This window comes from Dryobates pubescens, chromosome 5 (genome assembly GCF_014839835.1).
Source record: "Dryobates pubescens isolate bDryPub1 chromosome 5, bDryPub1.pri, whole genome shotgun sequence".
In the NCBI taxonomy this organism is placed as follows: domain Eukaryota; kingdom Metazoa; phylum Chordata; class Aves; order Piciformes; family Picidae; genus Dryobates; species Dryobates pubescens.
In genome coordinates, this window is record NC_071616.1 from 31,136,487 (window position 1) to 31,160,744 (window position 24,258).

At 40.9% G+C, this 24,258-nt stretch overlaps 1 protein-coding gene across 1 annotated transcript; it reads right to left on the reverse strand.

Annotated features, from left to right (window-relative positions):
• On the reverse strand, positions 1-23,901 carry ZC3H14 (zinc finger CCCH-type containing 14). The gene is made up of 17 exons (XM_054161938.1): positions 23,794-23,901; positions 22,929-22,971; positions 20,104-20,218; positions 17,050-17,090; positions 16,503-16,692; positions 15,728-16,148; positions 13,867-14,030; positions 12,711-12,811; positions 10,442-10,597; positions 9,129-9,203; positions 8,515-8,671; positions 5,663-5,886; positions 3,983-4,103; positions 2,949-3,085; positions 1,922-2,016; positions 969-1,075; positions 1-339 (listed from the first exon to the last, which is right to left on the reverse strand). The coding sequence occupies exons 1-17, from the start codon at positions 23,827-23,829 to the stop codon at positions 333-335; spliced, it is 2,190 nt and encodes a 729-aa protein (XP_054017913.1). The 5' UTR covers positions 23,830-23,901; the 3' UTR covers positions 1-332.
• Positions 23,902-24,258: the final 357 nt, after the last annotated feature.

The following is a 24,258-nucleotide window of genomic DNA, read 5'->3' on the forward strand; positions in this document are numbered from 1 at the left end:
CTGGTGACACTTCTTCCACACACCTGCTCATAAGCAAGAAACAGCATCCCAGTAGAACACAAAATGTGCTTTGAAAGTTTTAATGGAATCCAAAGTAAAACTTCTTTACACAGGCATTTTCTTCTTACAGTGTAAAAAAAATGTAAAATTGCTTAAACTTACAAACTTGGAAAATTAGAGACATTTCAAGTATGCAATCAACATCATTTTATGAAAACAATGTGTATTAAAAGTTCAAAATGTATGAGTTTTTCTAACATCCTGTGCTCCTGGTGGTTATTGTCCTTTCCACTACTGTCCAGAGGCAAAGTTCAGTCCCGAAGTTGTATCAATCATTCACTAAGGGAAAGGAGAAAAACAATTCGCATAAGTAACAGCCCTAGCAGTCTGTAAAGAGAACCTGAGAACTAATTTGCATCTTGCTTCTGTAATGATTAAGACCTTTGCAGATGAGGTTGGTCAGAGTGAAAGCCTTACGCAGCTCGACTGTCTTTAAGACAGGCCGATGACTTTGGCAAGTTTGCTACCAGTTTCTAAAGTCATGAAGAGATGACAGGATGAAGCTGTTCTGCCAGAAACACTGAGAAACATCTGGACATTTTGTGGAAAAGACAGTTTGGATACAAGATGAAATGACAGTAAAGAAGAGCTGAGGTTGGATTTTCAGCTTTGTCCAAATACAACTCAGTAAACACAGCATGTCCAGGTCAGGAATCCAGTGACTGCCATGTCCTGTCTGCAGGGTACTTGCTTTTCAGGGTTGCGTCACGTTAGTTAATATTTGTACTGCTGAAAACCAAACAGTATGGAATCCTCTTTAAAAGAAAGATGCCTATAACAAAGAGGTATCGTTCTTCATGCAGTCTTTGTTGTTCATCACACACAGTACTCCCGTGAGTAAAATTACATTGGTGATTTAAGTCACAACACACACTCGAAACCTAATCAAGAAAAATAAAGTGTCTCACCTGGTTTGAGTCCGAGTCCATTTCAAGGCATGGCGTGGAGGTACAGCAATAGTTGGATGGTAGAAAGTGCAGTCTGGTCGTGTACACTGGGTATTAAACCTACAATGCTAAAATAAAACAAAGGCATCTCAGGAGAGGCTAGTCAGTGCTGGCTGGCTGAGCTCCTACCAGGCTAACCTACAATCTGTTGCAGGCAAAGGTGTGCTACTGTACGACACATCTGATAGGTAAGGGAATCAACAGCTACATAGACCAATGCAATACCAGTTCAGCCCAATGAGAGGGAAATCCTTTTTCAAAAGCACTTACTAGGAGTTAAATGTTCCAAAACTGCCACTGCACTGACAGGTGGAAGTTCCTTTGTCAGTTTCAATTCAGCTGTGTATACAAGTTAGGAGCACGACCCACCCTTACCTGAAAGGAAGGAAAATCCAGAGTGCCAGGCTAACAGTATCTGGGCAGAGTCATGGGGACCCAGAGCACTTCTTCATTGTTAGGGCTTGAAAAAAGCACCAAACTTCCTGGTGCGAGAACAGGCAGGGAATGTAATTCTAAACAAGCCCCCCAGTTCCAAACTCTTGCCCCATGTACATATATACTCCAGGGTAAGTGGGCAATCTTTGAAGTTCTTGTATACTGCAGCACATCTGAATGAAGAGTTTGAAACACACTCCTTCCATATAGGCTATCAGATGTCCCCCTCCTCTGCCCCCAGCATCCTTGCTGGACAGGTACTTGACAACTGCTATGGCTGCCACCCTATAGAAAGATTATTTAAAATAGACTTTTCCAAATTCTTTAAGACCTTCCTTTTGCATATTCTGTTTCTGAGCTAAAGTTAGAATGTAAAAAGCAAAAGCAAAAATTGCTAATATGCGTGGCATATCCCAACCCAAAGTAACATTTCAAGGTGTTCCTAGAAAGCAGTGTAATAGCTAAGAGAGCATTCTTACTTTTGGGTGGTAAAATGGACACTCCATTTTCTTACAAGCAGGAAAAAACTTGCACAGCGGACTACTAGAGGATATAGATGGTGTGGGTAGTGGTGCTACAGTAGGAAAAAAAAGAACAGGAAGTGAGCCCAGATCAGAATAAATAGCTTTTTTAATACAGTTCCACACAAACAGAGATCTGTCAATCCTTCTGCAAGAAATTACATTTCTGCAAGAACTAGCAGAAGCCTATCACAGTGCGCTAAGTGAATCTCATCCTGGGGCAGAACAAGACTATCCATAATGATTAGTCTTGGTTCCTCACCATTTCAGGACAGAAGGTAGCATGGCCACGGCAATGCTTCCAACAAATTAAGCAGAGATTCTGGTAGAGAGCAATTCAAATGTTTAACAGGCTTTCTGGTGTCTCAGAGCTTAAAGCTAACTAAGCTGGAAAGTGCAGGCAGTGCACTTTCTAGGAACAGAGAGGAGCTGCTGGATGTGGTACAAAAGATAAGCACAGGGTACTCTGCCTTCTGGCAAAGCAACAAAACTGCATCATACTATGACTAATAGCTAAACTGCTTCCAAAGGATCATGCCTTCAGTGGAGTAAAGGCCCTCCACCTTGGCACTATTCAAAGGCTCAGGATACCAACCCAGACTCCAAATACAATGACAGCCTTCACTGGGTAACCTCATCCTTCAAAGTCTCATCTTTGCATAAAGTTAACTCCTACAGTCATTAAAGAAAAATGTTTTACTCACACCAAGAGAGAGATTTCTGTTTTACAATTTGTGTCACAAGCTCTTGGTAGAACATGCATCCAATTTGAGAAACACATTTGCATAGAGCTGCAATGCTGGTTAATCTACCAGAAGGCGGCACTACCTACTCTTGCTCTGACACTTGGTTATTATTCTTCATTTAGCATTAAAGTCCAATCAAGCAAAAACTTATTTTTTTCACCAGTGTCAGCTTCTGTTTCCAAAAATGCTGCTTTCCATTCAGCACTTTCATTTGAAACTCAGAAAAAGAAAGTCCTCACCTGGTTTAGGACACGGATGGGGAGTTCGTCGACTGGCGTGAGTGTAAGGGCAGTCTGGCTTAGTGCATTTTGCATCATATTTACAGTTTGGATGGATGAACAAGCATTTATCAGCGAATTTGCAGTTAGGAAAAACTCTGAGGGAGAAGAAATTGAGTCATAAGCCAATACTCAGAACAAAATCCCCAAACAGCTGTTACACAGGAAAGTGAGAATATCACAGAGCTGGAACTACGACAGGGCTTGTGCAGCTGTGTCAGTTACTTCCAGAGAGGGCAGGCAGAGGCAGTGTGCCAGCTGCACACAAACAGATTTGCATCTGGACACCCTACATGTGGTAAAAGCTCAACCAGCTCACACTCAGTGGGGTTCAGAAGTAAGCTCCTTGTTGCAAGCGAAGATGTGTTACTCCTGGCATGCAGTGCAGGCACTGTCAATTCAGACCAGCACAGAGAGAGGGACAGATCTCCCCAGGTAACATGGTTCATACACTGAGGAGCAAGTGTCGGATATTAAAACAACATTCAAATGATGGAGTAAAAGATGCTACTCGTTCTGGTAACATTTACCTCAGACAGAATTTTTCTAGATTGTTGCTGCTTGTGAAAGAGAAGTCAAAGGCACAATGCACATCCAAGAGTTAGCTTTTGCTTTCAAATTAAAAAAACCCAGTCACTACACTACTGTGTAATGGTAACCTAACACGTTCAAAAGCACTTCTACAGTTAGCAGAGGAATGCCTCTTGTTTTCAGAGGACACCAATTTCCACATGTCTAAGCAACACCAAAACACCAGCCTGCATGCCAGACTAAGCTGTCTTCTGCACAAGCACAGCTGTGACTCTACTTATGAAAAACATCACCATATTCTGACACATGGCAGATGGGAGGAAAACAGAAGAAATTACAATGTGATAATTTAGCTCTGCTGCTACCCTAACAGACTTAACACTGCTTGGAGTATTTACTAACACAGAGGGAAATTTGTAGCACTGAAATAAAAATGTCAGGTGGATGAGCTCTGCACTACTCACTTGCAAGGTAATGTGGGGTGATGGTACACACACTCGTCTCCATTTTTACAGGCAGGCCAGTACTTGCAGCGCTCAAGCACCTTCTCCTGCTTTTGCAGGACATTTAACTGGTCCATATCCACTAGGAAAGAAAGAAAAAAGAACACACAAAGGAAAAAAAGCCCAAGCTGGGACCTTTATGATTCCATATGCAATTCAGCACAAACAAAATAGCATCATTAAAATTCACAGTATTTCCTGCTCTCTCCCCCTTCTTTTAATCCAATTCTTGGTTAAGTCTCTGTAAATCAAGAAGTCATGACAGTACAATTATACTACCTGAAGAAAACTTCCAAAATTCACAAAGTGAAACTGTCATAATATTGAGCTGAGAGCTGCCACCAAACCTGCATTGATAACAAGCAAAGCTACTTTATTTTCCTCACAAATCCAAACTGAAGTGTGAAAGTCAAAACAGACAAGGCAAAGATTGTTAACTGAACCTTGGTTAGGACTGTCCTGCCGAGCCATGTGTTAACAGCTGTGCTTCCTATCAAGAGATAAAGTTATTTCAAGATATAAAGTTATTTAAAGATATTTCAAGAGATCAAGTAAAAAATCAGTTTTCACACTAACCAGATGTGATTTCTTAGGATGGGGGCACACATCAAAAAAGAACCACTTTCATGTCATTTGCTCAGACAGATACCACATTTACTTCAGTTATCTAAACCAATACTCCAATCCAAAAAGTATTTTCAGAAATTCCAAAGTGAAACATTCAATTTTTACAATGCCCTTATGGAAACCTGGGACTGTCTCCTGTGCCCTGTTTGGGCCCTGTGGCACTGGTGAAGCCACACCGCAAGTACTGTTCAGTTTTGGGCACCACAGTACAAGAAGAATGTTAAGGTGCTCAAGCATGTCCAGAGAAGAGCAACAAAGCCAGTGAAGGGTCTGAAGAATAAGCCTCATAAGGAGCTGTGGGAACTGGGATAACTGGGATTGCTTAATCTGGAAGATTGGAGGCTGAACAGAGACCTTACTGCTCTCTACAAACACCTGAAAGAAGCTTGTAGTGAGGTGGGTGTTGGTCCCTTCTCTCTAGTATCAAGTGATACAATGAGAGGAAGCAGGCTCAAGTTGTGCCTTGGGAAATTTAGATTGGATATTGAGAAGTATTTCTTTACTGAAAATGGTCAGGCATTGGAATAAGCTGCCCAGGGAGGTGGTGGAGTCACCTCCCTGAAAGTGTTAAAAAAATATGTAGACACGGCACTTCAGGACGTGGTTTAATGGCCACGGTGGTGTGAAGTCAGTACTTGGACTTGATGATCTTAGACGTCTTTTCCAATCAAAATGATTCATCATAAAACCTCCTGTCCATCAACATGGGGACAAATGCTAATGTATCAAACACAAATGCAGATTTCTAGCACTGAAAATAAACTGTGTTTTCAAAACAAAACCCCCCAAATTTTAACAATACTGAGATGTGTGGAGAAATATCTATGTGCTGTATTGCAAAGGCTTCCAAAGATGTGACCCCACTGAACTACCACATTTCATTTGCCCAAAAAATGACTCTTAATTTGAAGTATAAGCACCATGACTGATTTCTTGGGAAATAATATATCCAAGAGTATTAGCCACAATCAAGCCACCACATTAATGTTAGAACCTGTTGGTAAGTATAATTACCATCACAGCTCTCTAGCTGCCTGGTTACAATTTGCATCTGCTGTACTCGAAGGCCTTTTAATCCTTTGCTGGCACACATGTTTTGGGTAACTGGCTTTAGTCCTTCAGTCATACACATATCTTCCTCTTCTTGATCAGAAAGGTATCCTGGTGGACTGGGCACACCATCCAGTGTCACGATGAATTTGGGACTGGATGGTTTCTCTGGCTGTGCAATCTGGTCTCTATCAAACAAAGAAATAATAGATTTTCTGACTCAAGAGGTCTGAGTGAACTAGAAGTAGTACAAGTTAATCTATGGAGAGTCACAGTGTAGCAAACTTTCCAATAAAACTACTAATAATGTACTCCAATTAGCAGTTTGCCTTCTCGTCTCCCTGAAGTACCTAATGGCCTACAGCAGAGAATTTGGCACATATATCTCAGTTTATTGAATTCTCCTCAACAGATAGATCTAAAAGCTCATTTACAGACACAATTAAATAAAGTGATTTTAAGTGAGGAATTTACAGTTTTGAGATAAAATGTGAGAGCAAATATCTAGTTTTAAAGGAGGACAGGGACTCCCTGGGTGTAGTAGCCAGAACTCTGGGTGTGATAGCCTAACACTTGTGGAGCAGTGTGTTGGCATCTTAGATAACCAGAAGGTCAACCCACCTCAAGGTTGAAAACTATGTACTCAGCTGCTGCCCTGAAATGTTTATACACCAATGCAGGCAGCATGGGCAATAAACAGGATGAGCTGGGGGCTGCTGTGCTACAGTGAAACTGATAGCAGCCATCACAGAAATCTGGTGGGATGACTCCCACAACTGGAGTGCTGCCGTCGATGGGTACCAACTTTTCAGAAAGGATAGGCAAGGAAAAGGAGATGGTGGAGTGGCCCTCTATGTTAGGAAGACATATGAAACCACACAAACTCATGAAGACGATGACAGGGTCGAGTCCTTATGGGTAAGAATCAGGAGTAAGGCCAGCAAGAGTGATATGGTGGGAATCTGTTATAGACCACCCAACTAGGATGAAGAGGTAGATGAAACTTTCAATAACCAGTTGAGAGAGGTTTCACAATTGCTACCCCTTGTTCTCATGGGAGACTTCAACTTCCCAGATGTATGCTGGAAGACAGCACGGAGAGAACAGTCTTGGCTCTGGTGAGGCCATACCTTGAGTATTGTGTCCAGTTTGGGGCACCTCAATACAAGAAAGATGTTGAGGTGCTGGAGTGAGTGCAGAGGAGGGAAACAAAGCTGGGTTAGGGCCTAGAGAATAAATCTTATGAAGAGTGACTGAAGGAGCTGGGACTGTTTAGTTTGAAAAAGAGGAGGCTGAGGGGACACCTCATTGCTCTCTGTAACTACCTGAAAGGACATTACTGAGAGGCTTGTGCTGTTCTCTTCTTCCAGGTAATTAGTGCTAGAACAAGAGGGAATGGCCTCAAGCTGCAACTGGGTAGGTTTAGAGTAGACATTAGGAAAAAAATTTCCACAGAAAGAGTGGTCAGGCATTGGAATGTGCTGCCCTGGGAGGTGGCAGAGTCGCCAACCCTGGATGTGTTTAAGGGTCATTTGGATGTGGTGCTTGGGGATATGATTCAGGGATGAACCTTGCAGAGTAGGGTTCTCGGCTGGGCTTGGTGATCTTGAGGGTCTTTTCCAACCTGAATGTTTCTGTGATTTCTCTTGGAATCATGAACCTTTTAATATACAAAACAGGTGTTTCCTCAGAAATACTGAAAAGTGCATTATGACACAGTGTGTGTACAAGTTTTTAGGACTAGGAAGACAGAACTGAAATACTGACACTAAGAACGTCTATGCTGAGCCTGATCGAAAGATCAGTCTACCCCTAGTATCCTGTATCTGACAGCATTTATCATGGATAAAAGAGGAAGTCTATAAAAAAAGGAGTGCAGACATTTTGTCCAGTCTTCCACTGTCCCACCCCTTCCCTCTGAGGGATTTCCCAAGTGGCATGTTACTCTAAACATTTGGAAATGCACTGTAGAGTTCTCATCCTTGACAAGCAGCGATGGTATAAACTTAGCTTCTCTATGAAACTGGGCTAAGAGCAACCACAGTGTAGAAGGCCTTTAAGAACAGAGACAAACAACGGATTAAAAATGTCACTAGAGAGAACTTCCAGGTTCAAGCAGCCAGAAATTGACCTGCTCATATGGAAAGACATACCACTCTCCTGTAGCCCAGTCAGTTTTCAACTGTGATATTGCAAGGTTAACTTTTGGAGTTTGTTTGTACATTGTTGGTTTTAGTTTCAATTAACACAGGCTGTTTAAAGATACTCATGGAGGGGAAAACAAAAAGCTTTTAAAACACTGCAGCCCACAACGATGAGGTACGTCACACTGTTCTGAGAGGTTTTTAACTAACAGGTAAGATATAAAAAATTAGTTGGTAGCAGGAACTATCAAGGCCTTTTACAAGTCAAGGGAATGACATTTGAAGCTGACATGAACTTTAAGTTTCTCCTAGCCAAACTCACTAGTAAGAAGCCTTACATCACTTGTCCCACGTGACACATTACTGTTTGTTTACAGGTACTGGGCTACCTGCATGCAGAATGTGATGTTTGCCCTCCAGCGCCAAGAGCTCAGGCTCCACCATACTCTCAATATTGTGCTAAAATACATTTTTAAATAATTATTTCCATGTAGATGGATTTCTGGATGGTTTTCTGCCCTTGATTTTTGACTTTGCTATTCAGTGTCCGTTCATTTTCCATGTCCCAGATCCTGACTGGACTGACAAAGCACATGTGTGACTGAATGATTCCATCTAAACCACAAATGAGCAATTTGACCCATAACAGTTCTAAAAGTAGTAACTTTTTACCGTGTCTGTATGAGACGTCCTGAGAGGACTCGTATTGCCTCTGTAGCCCTCCTTCCCAACTGCTGATTCTGTGACACTATCTCCTCAGATAACTTGGGCTTCTTCAGGATGAACGACCTAGTATCTGCATGGACCATAGATTCTGCATCATAGTAATCTGAATTGGGAGAAAAATTACATAGAAAAGACACAAATACAATTGTAGTTGTACTCTCATAGTGTATTTTTCAATATGAATTTACATTGCTGATGAGCTAATTTTATTTTAATTTCTTACTAGTAGCTTCCAGAAAGCTACTTGCTTATTCCATAGAAGTGGATCCCTGGGAGCCACAGGCCGTATTAGGCCAGACCAGAAAACTTGTTACTGGAATGGCTGTGCTGAAACAGCACTGAAGAAGGTCCACACACCCCCAAAATCTCTTAGGCTTTGAATACCTACTGACATTAGCACTTTTATTCCTCAGAGATGTAGAAACTAGAAAATACCTGAAAGCAACACAATTAATTGAAATGGAAGTTATATTTTAATACTCACTGATCAGTAGTGGTAAATTTGAAAACTAAGAATTTTGTATTAAGGAATTAAAAAAAAATAAATCACAAGACTTAACCTTGAGTCACTTGCAAAGTGTCTTCCATCACAGGATCAATCTGGAGCCGAGAAGAGAGCTCCTTTTGCTCAGCTCCTAAAACAACAACAACAACAACAAAATTAGAAGCACATTTTACTGCTTGTCAAAATGAAACTGTAATGACCTGAAGCACAGTATTTGAATTCCTTTGATAAAACCAAACCCTTCCACACTTCTAACAAGAAAGAAGCCATTCTCATTATTATTAACTCCTTTTTCATTGTTTCAGAAACAGTAGTAAGCTTTCTCCATCCAGATGGCATGGCAAAAATCTAAGTAATCAAAGACTCTGGTCTTCCCCATAATCACTGCTCAGTACAAACTAGGCCTGTGGGCAGGGCAAATTATAAAGACCAAATTCTCTCTCTTCACACACATAGAGAAAAGCCGCAAACTATAAGGAACCACTTTAAGGTCTTCCTAAAAAAGGTGACACAAATCAGAGCAGAACTGCTCTGCATTTGGCTATGGTTGAAAAAAAATTGTATTTTGCTTTCTGTAGGTTTGCTAAGCAAGCTGTCATTTCAATGGTGAAAGAGCAGTAATATTTAGCATATTTTTTCTGTACATTAATTCAAAAGGTGATTAAGCTCTTCTTCTTGTGTACTTTGATACAATTTCAACTATTTTGTCAGGAGGATCCCAAATACATCTATTTGAGAAAAAAGAGACTGAGAAAAAATATTCATTTTAGTAACAAACATTTATCATTCCAGCACTGTGAGCTGATGTCACAAAGGTCTTACTCAACTCAAAAATTTCACTCAACAATCTAAGTATCTAAACATTTAGCAGGATTAACTACTTTTTACAGAAGAGTTTTCCCACTGTCTTATTTCCATGATTCCTTGCAACTAACATACATGCAAACATTCTTTGTAGCAAAATCATGCTGAAAAGGTACTTTGGTTGCCTTAAAATGTTATGCCATTTTCCTTCAGGAGTTTTGTAACAGAAGTAAGAACAACGCTTACTGTTGACACAGTTATCCTGGTATCAGCTGTCCTGTAACAGCAAATACAGCACTCTAGTATTTACCATCAAAAAAATCACCTCACTAGAACTGTGTGATAACCACATGTTGGAATCTTTTAATACTTCAATATACTGAAAAAATATTCCAAATGTAGATAATCTTAATTTTCTCTTTAGAGAGCTTCTTGGCTTTCAGGGCATTTCCACATGCAACTTTTGATGCTGGCTTAAAAATTAAAAGCATTTCTTCTCTCTGCTCAGCTTGCTGTAAAATGACATTCCCTAGTATAAACTTTTAAAGAACATTATCAGATGACCTTGAATTCCTTCAATTGTCTGCTCCTTTGGCTCTTCTGCTTGAAACTGAGAACTCAGAGCAGGCAGTCTGTTTTGCACATGGATTACTTCTAATGGAGATTCTTCCGGGCTAATTCGAGTTCTTGGTGCAACTGGAACAGTTTGTTTCTGTGGAACTTTAAATACAGAGACAAAGGTAAATCATTTACATGCAACCTAAACCACACAACATTAGTTTTCCATATAGTGCTAAGATAACAAATAAATTCACACACAAAAACATCCCAAGCATCTGTCTCCATAAAAATCATCTTTAGCTCTCTGTAGAATTCTTAATGTGAAAGCACGGCACACAGTCTACAAATGGCACCTCAGAACACCTACTTGTAAGACAAAACTGTATGAGAAAGATTAGAATGACACCAGCAAAGTGGTCATTCATCCACTTCTATACATAATTGATTTAGCACTTTCTTATGGCAATCACTTTTCATTCCACCTTTCATATAAACAATCATGAATTATCAATGTGTACTTTCCATTCAGTGCCAGCTACCCTATGCTAAGGTGCTCACAAACAAACTATAAACATTGAAAACAGTAGAATCATGGAATCACTTACATTGGAAAAGACCATTAAGATCAAGTTCAAAACCTAACACTGCCAATTCTAAACTATGTCCCCAAGTTTCACATCCACATGTCTTTTCAGTATATCCACACGCAGTGACTCAACCATTTCTCTGGGCAGCTTGTTCTAATTCTTGACAACCTCTCCAGGGAAGAAATTTTTCCTAATATCCAATCTAAACATCCCCTGCCACAACTTGAGACCATTTTCTCTTGTATTATCACTTGTTACCTGGGAGAAGAGACTGACACCCACTTCTCTACAACCCCCTTTCAGGTATTTGTAGCATGGAATTTAGGGCAGCAGCAGGACAACAGGTTGACTCTTTCACTACTTGTCTTCTGCTAAGCCCATCAGAACATGTGGTGAATAGGTAAGCATATTCTTCCCTTGGCTGGATATCACGCAGCACTCAGCTTTTGACACACACAACTAAAAGGTGCCCCTCAGTACTGGATTTGTCATTTACAATCTCACTCAAGTAAGATTACCTATCTACTTACCAGCACCAGAAGTAATGACAGGACAAGGGGCAATGGCTTCAAACTGGAGAAGGGCAGATTTAGATTGGATATCAGGAAGAAGCTCTTTATTGTAGGGGTGGTGGAACATTGGAATGGGTTGCCCAGGAAGGTGGTTGAGGCCCCTTCCCTGGAGACATTCAAGGTGAGGCTCAACGAGGCCCTGGGCAACCTGGTGTAGTTGAGAATGTCCCTGCTGACTGTGGGGAGGTTGGACTAGATGACCTTTGGAGGTCCCTTCTGGCCTGGACCATTCTATGATTCTATGACAAGAAAAAAAGGAGGAAGCTCCCAATGACCTTCTGTGGAGAATGAAGCTGTATGTTTCTTACAGTTTGCACGTTTTGAGAGACCTTAGGCAAGAGATTTTGCAGAGCTTTCAGTCTTGCTCCAGATGGTATGAAAGTCATGGTTTAGGTAGCAAATGCTCCTTCCCTGGCAATGTGCAATGCTTACTGCTGACAACACTAAATTTATTACCACCCAATTAAATGAAAGCACATGAGATAATAGCTGGATTTCTCCTTCTTCAGCAGAAGCCTCTTCTAAGCTAAGAGACCTGATTGCCTACACACAGGCAGCTAGCTGCTCAGTTGCTGTATCAGTGGCAACTCAGTATCTAAAACTACCCAACTAAAATTGCAGCCTCACCCTTTGAAGACAATGCACACTGATATATCATTTGCTATGTTGCTTGTTATTTTGCACTTCTATTACCTATATCCTGTACTTTTTGATATTTTGCTGTCTGCCTGTTTTTCCCCTCCTCTCTGAGAGGGAAGGGAGTGCAGAAGGGGAAAAAAGAGCCATCAGTTAGATCAATGAACCTGACTAATACTGAACACCTTCTGCCTGGCAATTATTAACTGCAGAAAGCTTCTGGCACTTCCATTTTGTCTCTGCGAGCTGTATGGACTTACTATCTTGATGAAACAACTCTATTCTCCCTTGTTGATGTTTTCATATTTCATCACTGACGATTAATGTAATATTCACAAGACATGGAAAATCCCCTATGTGTACCACTGATAAAAGCTATTTAACCTTCTGGTTTATCTGTAAGTGTTATCTTTATCTTGGATTTATAAAACAGGGATTTGAAATACAGATTAGCACAAACAGGATAATGTTAATTACCATTGGAATAATTGGTTGTTTTTGTGACCGATTCCTGTGCTTCAGAGATTGCTTTCAATATTAAATTCTTATTGGCCTGTTTTGAAGGCGGCAGTGAAGGTCTAAGGGAGATAAAAAAAAATATAATTAATTGTACATGAATTGCAAAAACAACTATATCCATGTTAGGCACAGGTGTTTTAAAAGGTTAACAGTTATGCATAGTACTGAGAGAAATCATCATCTGCGATCACTTTTTGTTTTCAACTTGTTAATCCATTCTCTCAGTGGACAAGGATCCACAAAATGCTCTCAAAAATGGTAAGTCCAGAGGCATAATTTCACTTTTAAGTTACTGTGAAACAAAGCTGCACCTGAAAAGCACAGACTCTGCCATTCATTTCCTCACATGCCTGTTGCTACCTTTGTGTTGATACTAGTAATTATGCAGCTGCCCCAGGGGATAAGATCCACCTGAAAATCGGCTCTATTAAAACATGTTTGTAGTTAAAAAAAGAGCTTTGCTTGTCCTTGAACACACACACACACACACACAAAAAGGAAATTAAATTAGATAAATGCACTGTGGTGCTAATTTCAATAAAGCACATTTCCTTAAAACACATCTTACACAAGCTAGCGCTGTAGATCAGTAGAACTATCTCTTCCATAGTTTAAACATTCCACCTCTCATTGTTGAAAATCAAACACTGATGTAGTCTGACACCTGACATTCAGACAGTGAGCAGAAAAAAAAAAATAAAAACTCTCAAGACTTTTGAAAAGTTAAAATCACCTTAAAGAACAAGAGATAATTGGTATGAAGACTATTCTGGAAATTAAAAATAACACAACTAAGACTCCTAGAAAGGTATTTCACCACATTAAACACATTTAATGGTCTTTTGCCAGTACTTTTCCCAAATAGTGTAAAATTACACATCTATTGTGGCTTAGGAACCACTTAATGCACAACAGTACAAAATCAGAGGAAAAACGGTGGTCTGAACAGACATCTCACACACAGAGTTGTAAGATAGTACACCAACTACATAAATGCCTTACTGAATTTTGTCTGTCAGTTTTCAAAACTGAAAACCACTTTTATCGACTTTCAAAAGGTTTGTTCATTAAATTCCTTCTGGAAACCACACAGAATCAATGAGGTCTTAAGTACCTCCTTTCTGGCTTTGCAGGTACAGACACACTGCTGGAGATGCTTCCTGTTCGTAGTCCATAGTCTTCCTCCTCCTCCTCCTCATCTTCCCCATCATTACAGAACTTTTTCACTTTGACTACCGAGCTTACAACAGGCAACCGTCTCTTCCTGGAGCTTTCTTCCTACAACAAACAGAGCAGCCAAAACAATTAATTTAGCATAAAATATGCATTAAGCCAGCAAAAACAATACTGCAGTGCTACCTATAACCAGAAGGTGGAGACCTTCCATTCCAGTTACATTAGGACTACCATTACTGCAGAAACTAGAGAAAATTAGTATCAGACGTATTTGCCCTGAAACACCTACAGGAAAATAATGTAACTGGAAATAACGTTTAGAAAAGATGCACCTCCAATCAGTATGGACGACTTTCTCCTCTCTATCAACCCTAATTTCAGATTACTGTTAAGGATTAATTTCCAGCAAGCTGATACTTTCCAAAGGACGCTCAATAGCCATGCAGAGACAGGGTGATCCAGTTTAGGTAGTGCAAGATCCCTGTTATGACACCAGCCACTCACCACCACCACAGTGCACATAGTAGTGACAAATTTAAATGCTGGCTTGAATGAAAGCACAGGAGAAAGCACACATCCACAATTCCTGAAGAACCATTACTCAGCACTTAACTACACAGGAGCACAATGAGGCACCTGGATGCCAGGTTTGTACACAGTACCCTTTAAATGATCCTATATCCTCCAAGAAAAAAACACCCTCAGGGATGGACCTGGACTACACTGTTAGAGAAGAGCCATACAGTACAACTCTAATACTTAATTACCTTTTTAAAGGTAAAACTTTCCAAAGCACAAGACCTGATCTAAGAAAAGGTAGAATACAGCAAGGCCCACAGTTCTAAGAAATGCTTCTGGATATTATTCAGGAACTAGTAATAGAAGAAAACTAGCATAAACCCTTTCTCTAATGTTTCCAAGGAGGATGTGACGGTCAGTCATCAATGACTTACAACCCTAAACAGATCACTTAAATTCTCATTCTCACTTCCCTACCTTGACAAAGAAAGACCCTGCCACGTATCTTTGCAAAGCATTAGATTTCAGAATAAAATTTTGTTGCCCTTTACAAATAACTAAGAAGTAGCAAAGACAAAAAACTATATAAGCAGTAACACAGGTGAAGTTGGAGCACAAGGTACGTAAAACTCCTGCTTCATTACATTATCTGACAAAACAATCTTCATTCCTCAAAGATCTCTTAGCTGATTCATATGGATAGTCTTAAAACCATCAGGTAGGCCTATCACCCTGTCTGGCTTACTCTGGCCTCCAAAGTATGTAGGGCAGCAATCACCTTTTAGGTTGTCCTTGTACCCATCTCAAGGGGTTCTTAAATGCTATGGTTCTAAATCATGAAATAGTAAGCCTAATATGCAGTGTATCTGGGCTATAGGGACTAATGTACATCCAGCATAGGTATGAATACGTGGCATCCCAAAAATACTGATTGACAAAGCTGTCTAAAGCTGGCAATGTACACAGCACTTAAGGATCTTGTTCCAATCTTTCTGATTCATCACACACATCACAACAATGTGCTAACCCATTAGTCCAACTCAGTATGCCATGAAAATGTCCAAGCTAATTAATTCTGAGATGCAGCAATCCATCAAGTGACAATATTAAACTGTGCAATCTCTTTCTATCAAGTGGGCCCCAAGAATGAAATTCCAAGTGTACTATCAGTGATAGAAGTTGACTTTGATTGTCTGACATCCAGATTTTACTGGAAGTGTACCTAGTAACTTAGGTTCCTATCAAGTGTAAAATATTGCAATAGTTTAGACCCTACTAACCTCACTGCCTACTTTATCGGCACTAAGTTTGGAGGTGGGTCTGTAACTTTCTGCTAAGCTGCTAAATGCTTCTGGACCGCAGAGCTGGCCTGCTTCCAATGACTTGCAGCTTTGAATGTCTAACTGCCGACTCCCCTGTAAGTTGCCCTGTTGTGACAATATGTGCACATGTGTATTTCCATCTGCATTTCTGCTAGCTGGTGGTCGGTAGATTTCAGTGGAAGGACGAGAAGAACCATAAGTTACAGTTACAATAGGTTTCTTCCGTGACAAAGGATTCTCCAGCATGAAGTTCAAGTCTTCATCAATGAGGTCATCTGGTTCGGGTTTAATGTCAATGACAGCTTCAGAAGGTGACAATTCCCTCAAAGGCTTGACTGTAGATGTTAAGCGAGATGCTGAACCATCTTCAGAAGACTGCCTGATAAAATAAGAAACTGTCAATTATTAACTCATCCACAAAAAATTTTTAGAAGAGAAAACTGGTTTTTAAACTAAGCCAGCAGGGAAGAAATCATTAAAGTATTACTATTTCTACAAATCTAACACACTGATTGCTTTTTTACTTTAGTGAATTAATACAACCTCATTTGTTTCTTGAAAAATAGAACTAAATTCCTGGTTTAATGGTTTTTTTATGCAACAAGTTGCAGCAAAGCTTTACTCTTCAAAACAACTTTGATCTTTCCAAACGTCTGTGCTCTTCCAAATGGCTACTGTAGTCACACAACTACTAATGTCTGAATGTGCATTAGTAAGTAATCAGAAGCCTTACCGTGCAGCAGCGTTCCTTTGCTCCTGTGAGCTAGTTGAAACTCTTGAGTCATTTCTCTCAGCTCGAGTGCTGGAAACTGCAAGGGGTGGCATGATCTCTTCACGCCTCCTTTCATCACTTGAGCTGCTTTTGCTGGAAGGAAGGTTACCCTCAAAGATACTAGGTTCTGAAGATTTCACACTAGCTGGTTCTGTGGAGACAGGTACTTTTAATTTTTACATGAATGCACACAGCATACAGAGTCTGCAGTCAGTGTAGCTAAGAAACTGCAAAGAAGACATTGTACAGATCTGAAAACACAACAAGCTGAAAACTGTTTCAGCTGAAAACATCATCAAGAAACATCCAGAAATGAATTCCAGACTCAGAAACAAATTCTTTATCTCAAAATAGAAAGCAATTTTCTAAAGAGTCAGGACCCAAAAGACCATCTAAAATTAAAATTAATGCAACAATTGGCAAAGACCTTTTTTGAAACTCCTAAGACAGACAACACCATACATAAAAGATAAACCTGCTTTCACTCAAAATTAATTTTCTTACTCACCAGTAGTCACAGATCGCAGTTTATCCAGAACACCATGGAGCCTGAAATAGGTGGGCAACAGGGCAGGAAGCAAAAGGAAAAATAAGAAATAAAAGAATTTTAACTCAGATTCAAAATAATCACCTTTCACAAAACAGCTGCTTCCCCCCCCAAAACAAGCATCTCATTTATCTAAGATTTCACTTTCCATCAGCTGTTGTGTGTTTAACCCCAAAAATGGAGTCTTTAAGTATGATGCCTCCATTGAGTCTTCACACATGCAGGCAGGGTATTCATCACACCATCTACTTTTGGTATTTAGTTGGTTTGTGTAATTAAAGCCAGTACTTTCCATTCTTTCACTACTATCAATGGTGTGAGTTAAGCGTCTTTGAAAGGAATGATTCAAAAAAACTAAATCAGAACTTAAAAGTGTAGCTGAAAATTTTACTTTGTGCATGAAATTTTAACTACACAGCTGTTAAACATAATTCTAAATACAAACCTAAGCAACATATGATTCACAGCATTTAACATCACATAATCACAGATTGCATAGGGTTGGAAGGGAACCTGAAAGGTCATCATGCCCAACTCCCCTGCAGTTAAGGTGGGGCATCTCCAACTAGATCAGGTTGTTCAGGGCCCCACCAAGCCTGACCTTGAATGTCTCCAGGGACAGGGCCACCGCCACATCTCTGGGCAACCTCTTCCAGTATTTCACCAATCTCATTGTAAAGAACTTCCTTCATATGTCTAAACTCCAGTTTAAAACCACTGCCCCTCACCCTGTTGCTACAAGCCCTTCTAAACAGTCCTTCTTCATCTTCCTATAGGGCCCTTTCAGATACTGAAATGGTCTCTCTGGAACCTCCTCTTCTCCAGGTTGAATACCCCAAACTCTCTCAGCCTGTTCTCATAGGAGAGATGCCCCAGTGCTCTGATCATCCTCATGGCCCTCCTCTGGACACACTAGAGCAGGTCCACATCTTTCCTGTGTTGGTTGCCTGAGAAGGACACAGTACCCCAGGTGAGGTCTGATCAGACCAGGGAGGCAGAATCACCTCTCGATCTGTTGGTCACACTTTTGATGTTGTTCTGCACGTGATTTGCCTTCTGGGCTGTAAGTGCACATTGTTGACTCATGGCTAACTTATCCACCAGTACCCACAAGTCCTTTTTTGCAAGGCTGCTCTCAATCTCATCACCCCCAAGCCTGTACTGATAGCAAGGATTGGCCCAACCTAGGTGCAGGGCCTTACAGTTTGCGTTACTGAACCTCATGAAATTCTCCTCAGCCTACCCCCCAGCCTGTCTAGGTTCCTCTGGATGGCATCCCATCCTTCAGTCTTATCAACCACACAACTTGGTATCATCTGCAAACTTGCTGAGGGTGCACTCAATCTCGCTGTCCCTATCATTGATGAAGATATCAAATAGCACTGGTCCCAATACAGACCTCTGAGGGACAGCTGTGTCCATCTGGACATCAAGCCATTGACCACTGCCCTTTGTATGCCATCATCCAACCAGTTCCTTATCCACTGAAGGCTAGTCCACCCATCAAATCCATCTGTCTCCAGTTTAGACAGAAGGATGTTGTGGGTGACTGCATCAAAGGCTTTACAAGTGTCAGGAGAGATGACATCTGTTGGTCTTCCCTTGTCCACCAATGTAGTTCCACCACTGCAGAAAGCCACTAGGCTGGTGAAGCAGGACTTGAGCTGGTGAAGCCATGCTGGTTGTCTCAAATCACCTCTCTGTGCTTTAGCATAGTTTCTAGGAGGATCTGTTCCAAGATCTTCCAGGGCACAGAAGTGAGGCCGACAGGTTGGTCATTTCCAGGGTCCTATTTGCTATCCCTTTTAAAAATGGGCACAATATTTCACTTCTTCTAGTCACCAGGGACTTTACCTGACTGCCATGACTTTTCAGTTATTCATTTTCATACTCAAGATTCTCCCAGCATGTTTTGTATATACCAATGGTATTTTTTAAGACACTGAGCAAAACCATTTCCATGAGGTTCAGCTTGCCATTTGCCAAGCTGAAGCAATACAGAAAATCAAAATGCTATAAAATAATAAGGCTATTTTAAAATAAACACATTACAGTGAAAGTATCCCAACATTTAAATGCATGTCCTGCTTGGAATTCAAACCTTATCATGTATATCTCCATCATTTAGACTTGTTAAGGAACAAAAACATACTGAAAACTGGGAAAAGTTTCCAGACTCAGAAGATTAATTCAAAAAATACACAACTCTGAAAGTAAGAAAAAATCTCTGGATTGAGATATCTGCTTGGATATTCTGAATCATGGAGTTAATTAAAGGTTTATACTGCAAGCCAAATCCAGTATTAGGAAATACATGAGAAATATAATGGCTAAGGTTGTCATGCAGCATAAAATAAATTAATCTGCAGTCAGGGGTTCAGAAAAGAGTTTATCTGTTGCTGGTTTGTCCTGCTCACAATAATTCTGTAGTTCTAATTTTGCTTTGTAGAGCTCCATGGTGGTAATAAATAAACAGCCTGAGAGGTGGGAATATGTAAGCATTTGGTGCTAAGCCTTGGCAAAGATGGCACACAGAATTAGATCCACTGCTCATCTGTCCTGATATAGAAATTCCCATGCACAACCACAATCTGAAGCACTACCAGCATGAAAGCAAAGAATTCTGTCTTTGAAGAACTTTTTACATCTAACTACAGTGAATAACCCTCTCATGCTCACAGTGGGCTTTGCAGGAATAATTGTATTAAAAATAAAATCAACTTACAGCATTCACTTACCTGAGCATTTCACATTTCCTTCAAATATTTGACTAGACTTAGGAATAAACAAAGAATATAAGCCCTCCAGTTCTCTGCCACTGAATTATCACTGCAGTAGCCTAACTGTTGATGGACTACAAATAATTCACTTATCAGATTTGCAAAGTAAAAGCTTTGATTAATGTAAATGACACGATGGGAAGACAAGTAAACTCTTATCAAATTCTCAGGTTTCACTTACAGAAATCAGTTCTGACTACTGGTAAGCATTGTGACAAGTAGTTGACAAACATACCAGACTGTAAATCTGACAGTATTGTTTCCAAGGAAAAGAGAAAGGTCTTCCGTCATCTGCTCCTGACTCTTCTTATTTGCCACCATGACCATAATATAATCAGGGAGCTCTTCATCTAACAAAAAGAGAAATATTGTTATTTTAAAGTATTAAAAAAACCACAGAATACATAACAAACATCTTTAAACATGCAACAATGATTTTTATTTTCCAGTTTTACTATCAAAACACTGCAGGCAGTGGATTAGGTAAGCATCAACAAGACTTCAGCTTCCTTTGAGGTTTAATACACGCTGTAAGAGAGGAAGAAAAGATCACCACCTTCACAGAAGTATAAGCTGAAGGTAAGATTAAAGTATTTTAAAAGTGAGCAAATACAAAAACAAGATAAAAGAAAGCTATTCATTCTCTATACCCTTTTACTTGAACATTAGCAATCATATGATCTACAATTTCAACAACTTTGAATCTGCCAAATACAGCACCTTATCCTTGTCATAAAACAGGTAAATATCTGGTTTGTGCATTAAAACAAATAAAATATTAGCTTCCAGATTTTTCATCTACCAAAAAGAAAACCTGAAAAAAAACAATAAACCAAACCCAAATCACACTAAAACCTAGCAGCCCTGAAAGTCTGATTCTCTTAACTCCCTAATGTATGCAATCTCATACACAGCAAGAAATCCATTCCCTTGCTGGACTGCTCACACAAGATATGCTTGCTCATCAGAATGGATTAGGAAAGTGCTCAGAATCTGACATTAATACAAGGAAAGTTTGAGGATTTGAGTATCTGGCTATTTATTTTGGCCTAGCTCTGATCTGCTCTCAAGGACTGCATGGTACATTTGTTGAGGGCAATAGGTACACTGTTTGCGCACGTTTCAATTTAATTTAATCAAACACCTCATGCTCTTCAACACCACCCCATGACATGCACATAAGTGAATACAGTAAGTGAATACAGCTGGGAAATCCATTTGAAATTGTGAATTTTGAATCAAAACACTAATATAGCTGTACTAATTTCATCAGGTTAATTCTTCTCTCAGTGACTGTGCTGGCTTATGACAACTTAAACTGTATGCAAAACTACAGCCTGTTGACAATGTTGATAGTTGATTAATATTTATCTTTATTTTGCTTCAAAAACATGAATTTTTCCTTTATAACTTGTATGCAACAAGTAAGTTCCATCATGTCTTGTTCCAGACAACTTTTCAAAATAAAAGAACTAGCAGTTACAGAAAGAAACAAAAGCATGTTTTTTGCTCACAGTGGCTAGACTGGGGGTCACCTAAAAGAAATAAGAGATTTTTCAAAAAACATTACTTGAAAAGTTGGCCAAAATAGTCAAAAAATTAAACCTGAAAAATGGCAGAAATTTCTAAAGAGTGGTTTAAAAACTAAAGAGGGAAGTTAGATTGATGATAAAGAATACAAAGTTATTTAAAGAAGTTCTGAAGCTGGCTAAGAAGAAAGTCCAAATACTGTATGCTGATCTTGGGAACTAGCTTCTGAAAAAAGGAAACAGAAAGAAAAGAAAAAATACAGAAGAAAAAAAAAACAACAGCCATAGCTGAGATAAAAGATTATTAATATTATCCCAGCATCTATTAGAGATAAGAGCTTAGGGTTTTTTTGGAAACACGGGAGAATGCAAAGAATCAAATGCTCAGAAACCGAAACCTGGAATGCTAGCAAAAAATTAAAAATGTTACTGAAAAAGACAACCTTGCAATGAGAAGATTCTAAACACAGTTGACTCCTGTTCTCAGCTCACAGGTGACTCCCTTCTACAGAGTCAAGGTATTTTGATTATGTAAATACAATGGTCCCCTTTAAATGGGGAGTAAGATGAATTTGAGATCAAACGACAAACTTTGAACTTGGCCCAAACATGTTTCTCATGGACTATGCTCTCAATTCCTTTCCTTCATGTGAAATCCAGTTAGTACTACAGACAAGGCAACTGCAAGACTGAGGTATTCCACTACCAACAGAACACTGCGTTAATTAACAACTTTTGCTGCTGCAAAAACCTAACTGCTCCTGCGTGCAATATCCATTTAATCTTGGATTCAGGGAAGAGAAAAACAACAAACACACCACAGATAGACATTCATGCCACTTCGCTCCTCACAATCCAAAATAAAATCTCACCCAAAGATTCAGTTATGCTAAGATTCAGGTATGTTTCATCAACACCAGGTTAATGTAGGGCTTTTACATTTTGCAGATTTGTCCTACACAGTGTTTTTGACATGGCCTTTCCATCTCTGAGAACAGTCAGCCTATTATCTCTGTCTTATCCTTCCTCCTAGTTTTGACAAATGTCTCACCCTGAATTCAAAAGGCTGTTGAAAGGATGCCTGAGACAGACTGACTGACTCCATCTCAAAGTTGTCACAGGTAACTGCTGCTGTATTTTGAAGGATGTTGCTTTGTATGTTTCTCCTTGCGTTTCAAAGAAACTTCCCTAAATACTCGCAGACATGCTGTTGCTTGTTTGGTTTTCCTTCAAATCGCTTGACATTCATTTCTCTTGGAAAGGGGAGATGGTCAGTCTTCTTAGATATTTACTTTTAGTTCATCATATACGTTGATGTCCATATATTGCCTTGGTTTATATTTAGACTACACCTATTTGCTCTAAGTCGTCTTCTTTCATAGTAGTCCCACACTTCAGATAATTCATGTCATGCTTAAGGATTCTGGTACACAGTAATAGAATGAGTAAATCTGCCATTCCATTAACTAGCTGATTGTTTCCTAACAACAACAAAACTAAGTAATGTTGCTGAACACATGATAGAACTTACCGACATAAGCCCCCAGCTCCTGCAACTTTCCTTTTATAGCACCCTAAAAAATAATGAAATTGTATTTAAAGCATGGAGCAACAAAGTATTGCTAACCTCAAGGTTTTTCTCATTAACTGTTTGAATAGCTTGGCTTAACATGTTAGTTTTCCTGTTCTCCACTGCTTATGATGTAAACGTTGTATAAGGGACTGACAGCAGAACAGCAAGAACTGTCACGAATCTCACACTACCGTATTTCCTATCTACCAGTTCCATGTCCTACCAGACAACCCCCAAGTCCCAGCTGTCCTTTTTCAAGCTGAGACCATCCGGGCTCATAGGGTGCAAAGACAATGCATCCCAGATGGTTTGACAAAAGGTCATACCAAGCTCAGCAAGAAAAGCAACCTGACAGGATTTTCAAACTGTGGTTGCTAAAAGGGAGCAGCTGACATCCGGCTATGGCTGCTCCCTCTCCTGGGCAGCCCTCGGTTTTGGGCCTACATCCCTAGCAGGCCGCTGCAGGGCAGCTCTGGGAGAGAGACGGCAGCTGTCCTTCGGGGTACGGTAGGGCCATAACTCCGCTTCCCAAAACAACGACTCTCCAGCTTGCTCCCCTCCCCGGGGAGCCCCCAGGCCGAAGACCGCCCGTAGCGGGTAATTCCCGATAATCCCGGCCCGGCCGGGAGTTCATCCCGCCGCTTCCTTCCGCCGAGGGAGGGCTCGACTGTGCAGCGGCCGCAGCGCGCCCGCCACCTCCGCGTCTGAGGGAAAGCTGGAGGGAGCCCGGCGTCTTAGCCATCGGCCAGGCCTGCCCCCCAACAAGCAGGGTCAGGCTCTGGGCACGGGTGGAGAGGAAGAGACCTGCGTGCTTCTCCCTCACCCGGATCTTGCGGCTGATCTCGGTGCCGATCTCCATGGTCACACCGCCCCGGTCCCGTCCCTTCCCGTCGCGCCGTGACCCCTCCGCTCCCGCCGCAGGCGCCGCCAGCTCGAGCGTCGCGCCGCCAAGTGCGCGGCCTCCGCCTGCGGCGCCCCCTGCTGGGCAGTAGCGCCGCTGCCGTGCTGCCGTGCCGCCGCCTCCCACTGCCAGCTCCGCGGCTGAGGTCTTCACGATGGGGCGGGGAGAGACAGCTGGGCTTGCAGTGAGGTACGCCCCAGCAAATCAGCAGGCGCTAACCGTGGTGGGGTGAAAGGTCCCGAGCTCACTCTGCCTCCCCTCAGCAGTGCCCGCCTTCTCGCCGAGCTGCTCCAGCGGGTCCCTGGCGCTGGAGGCGCGTACCAAACTCCGCCGCTTTACCTGTGAGAGTTCGGGCAGCGTTGCCTGCACAGGTCCGAGGGCGGCCGG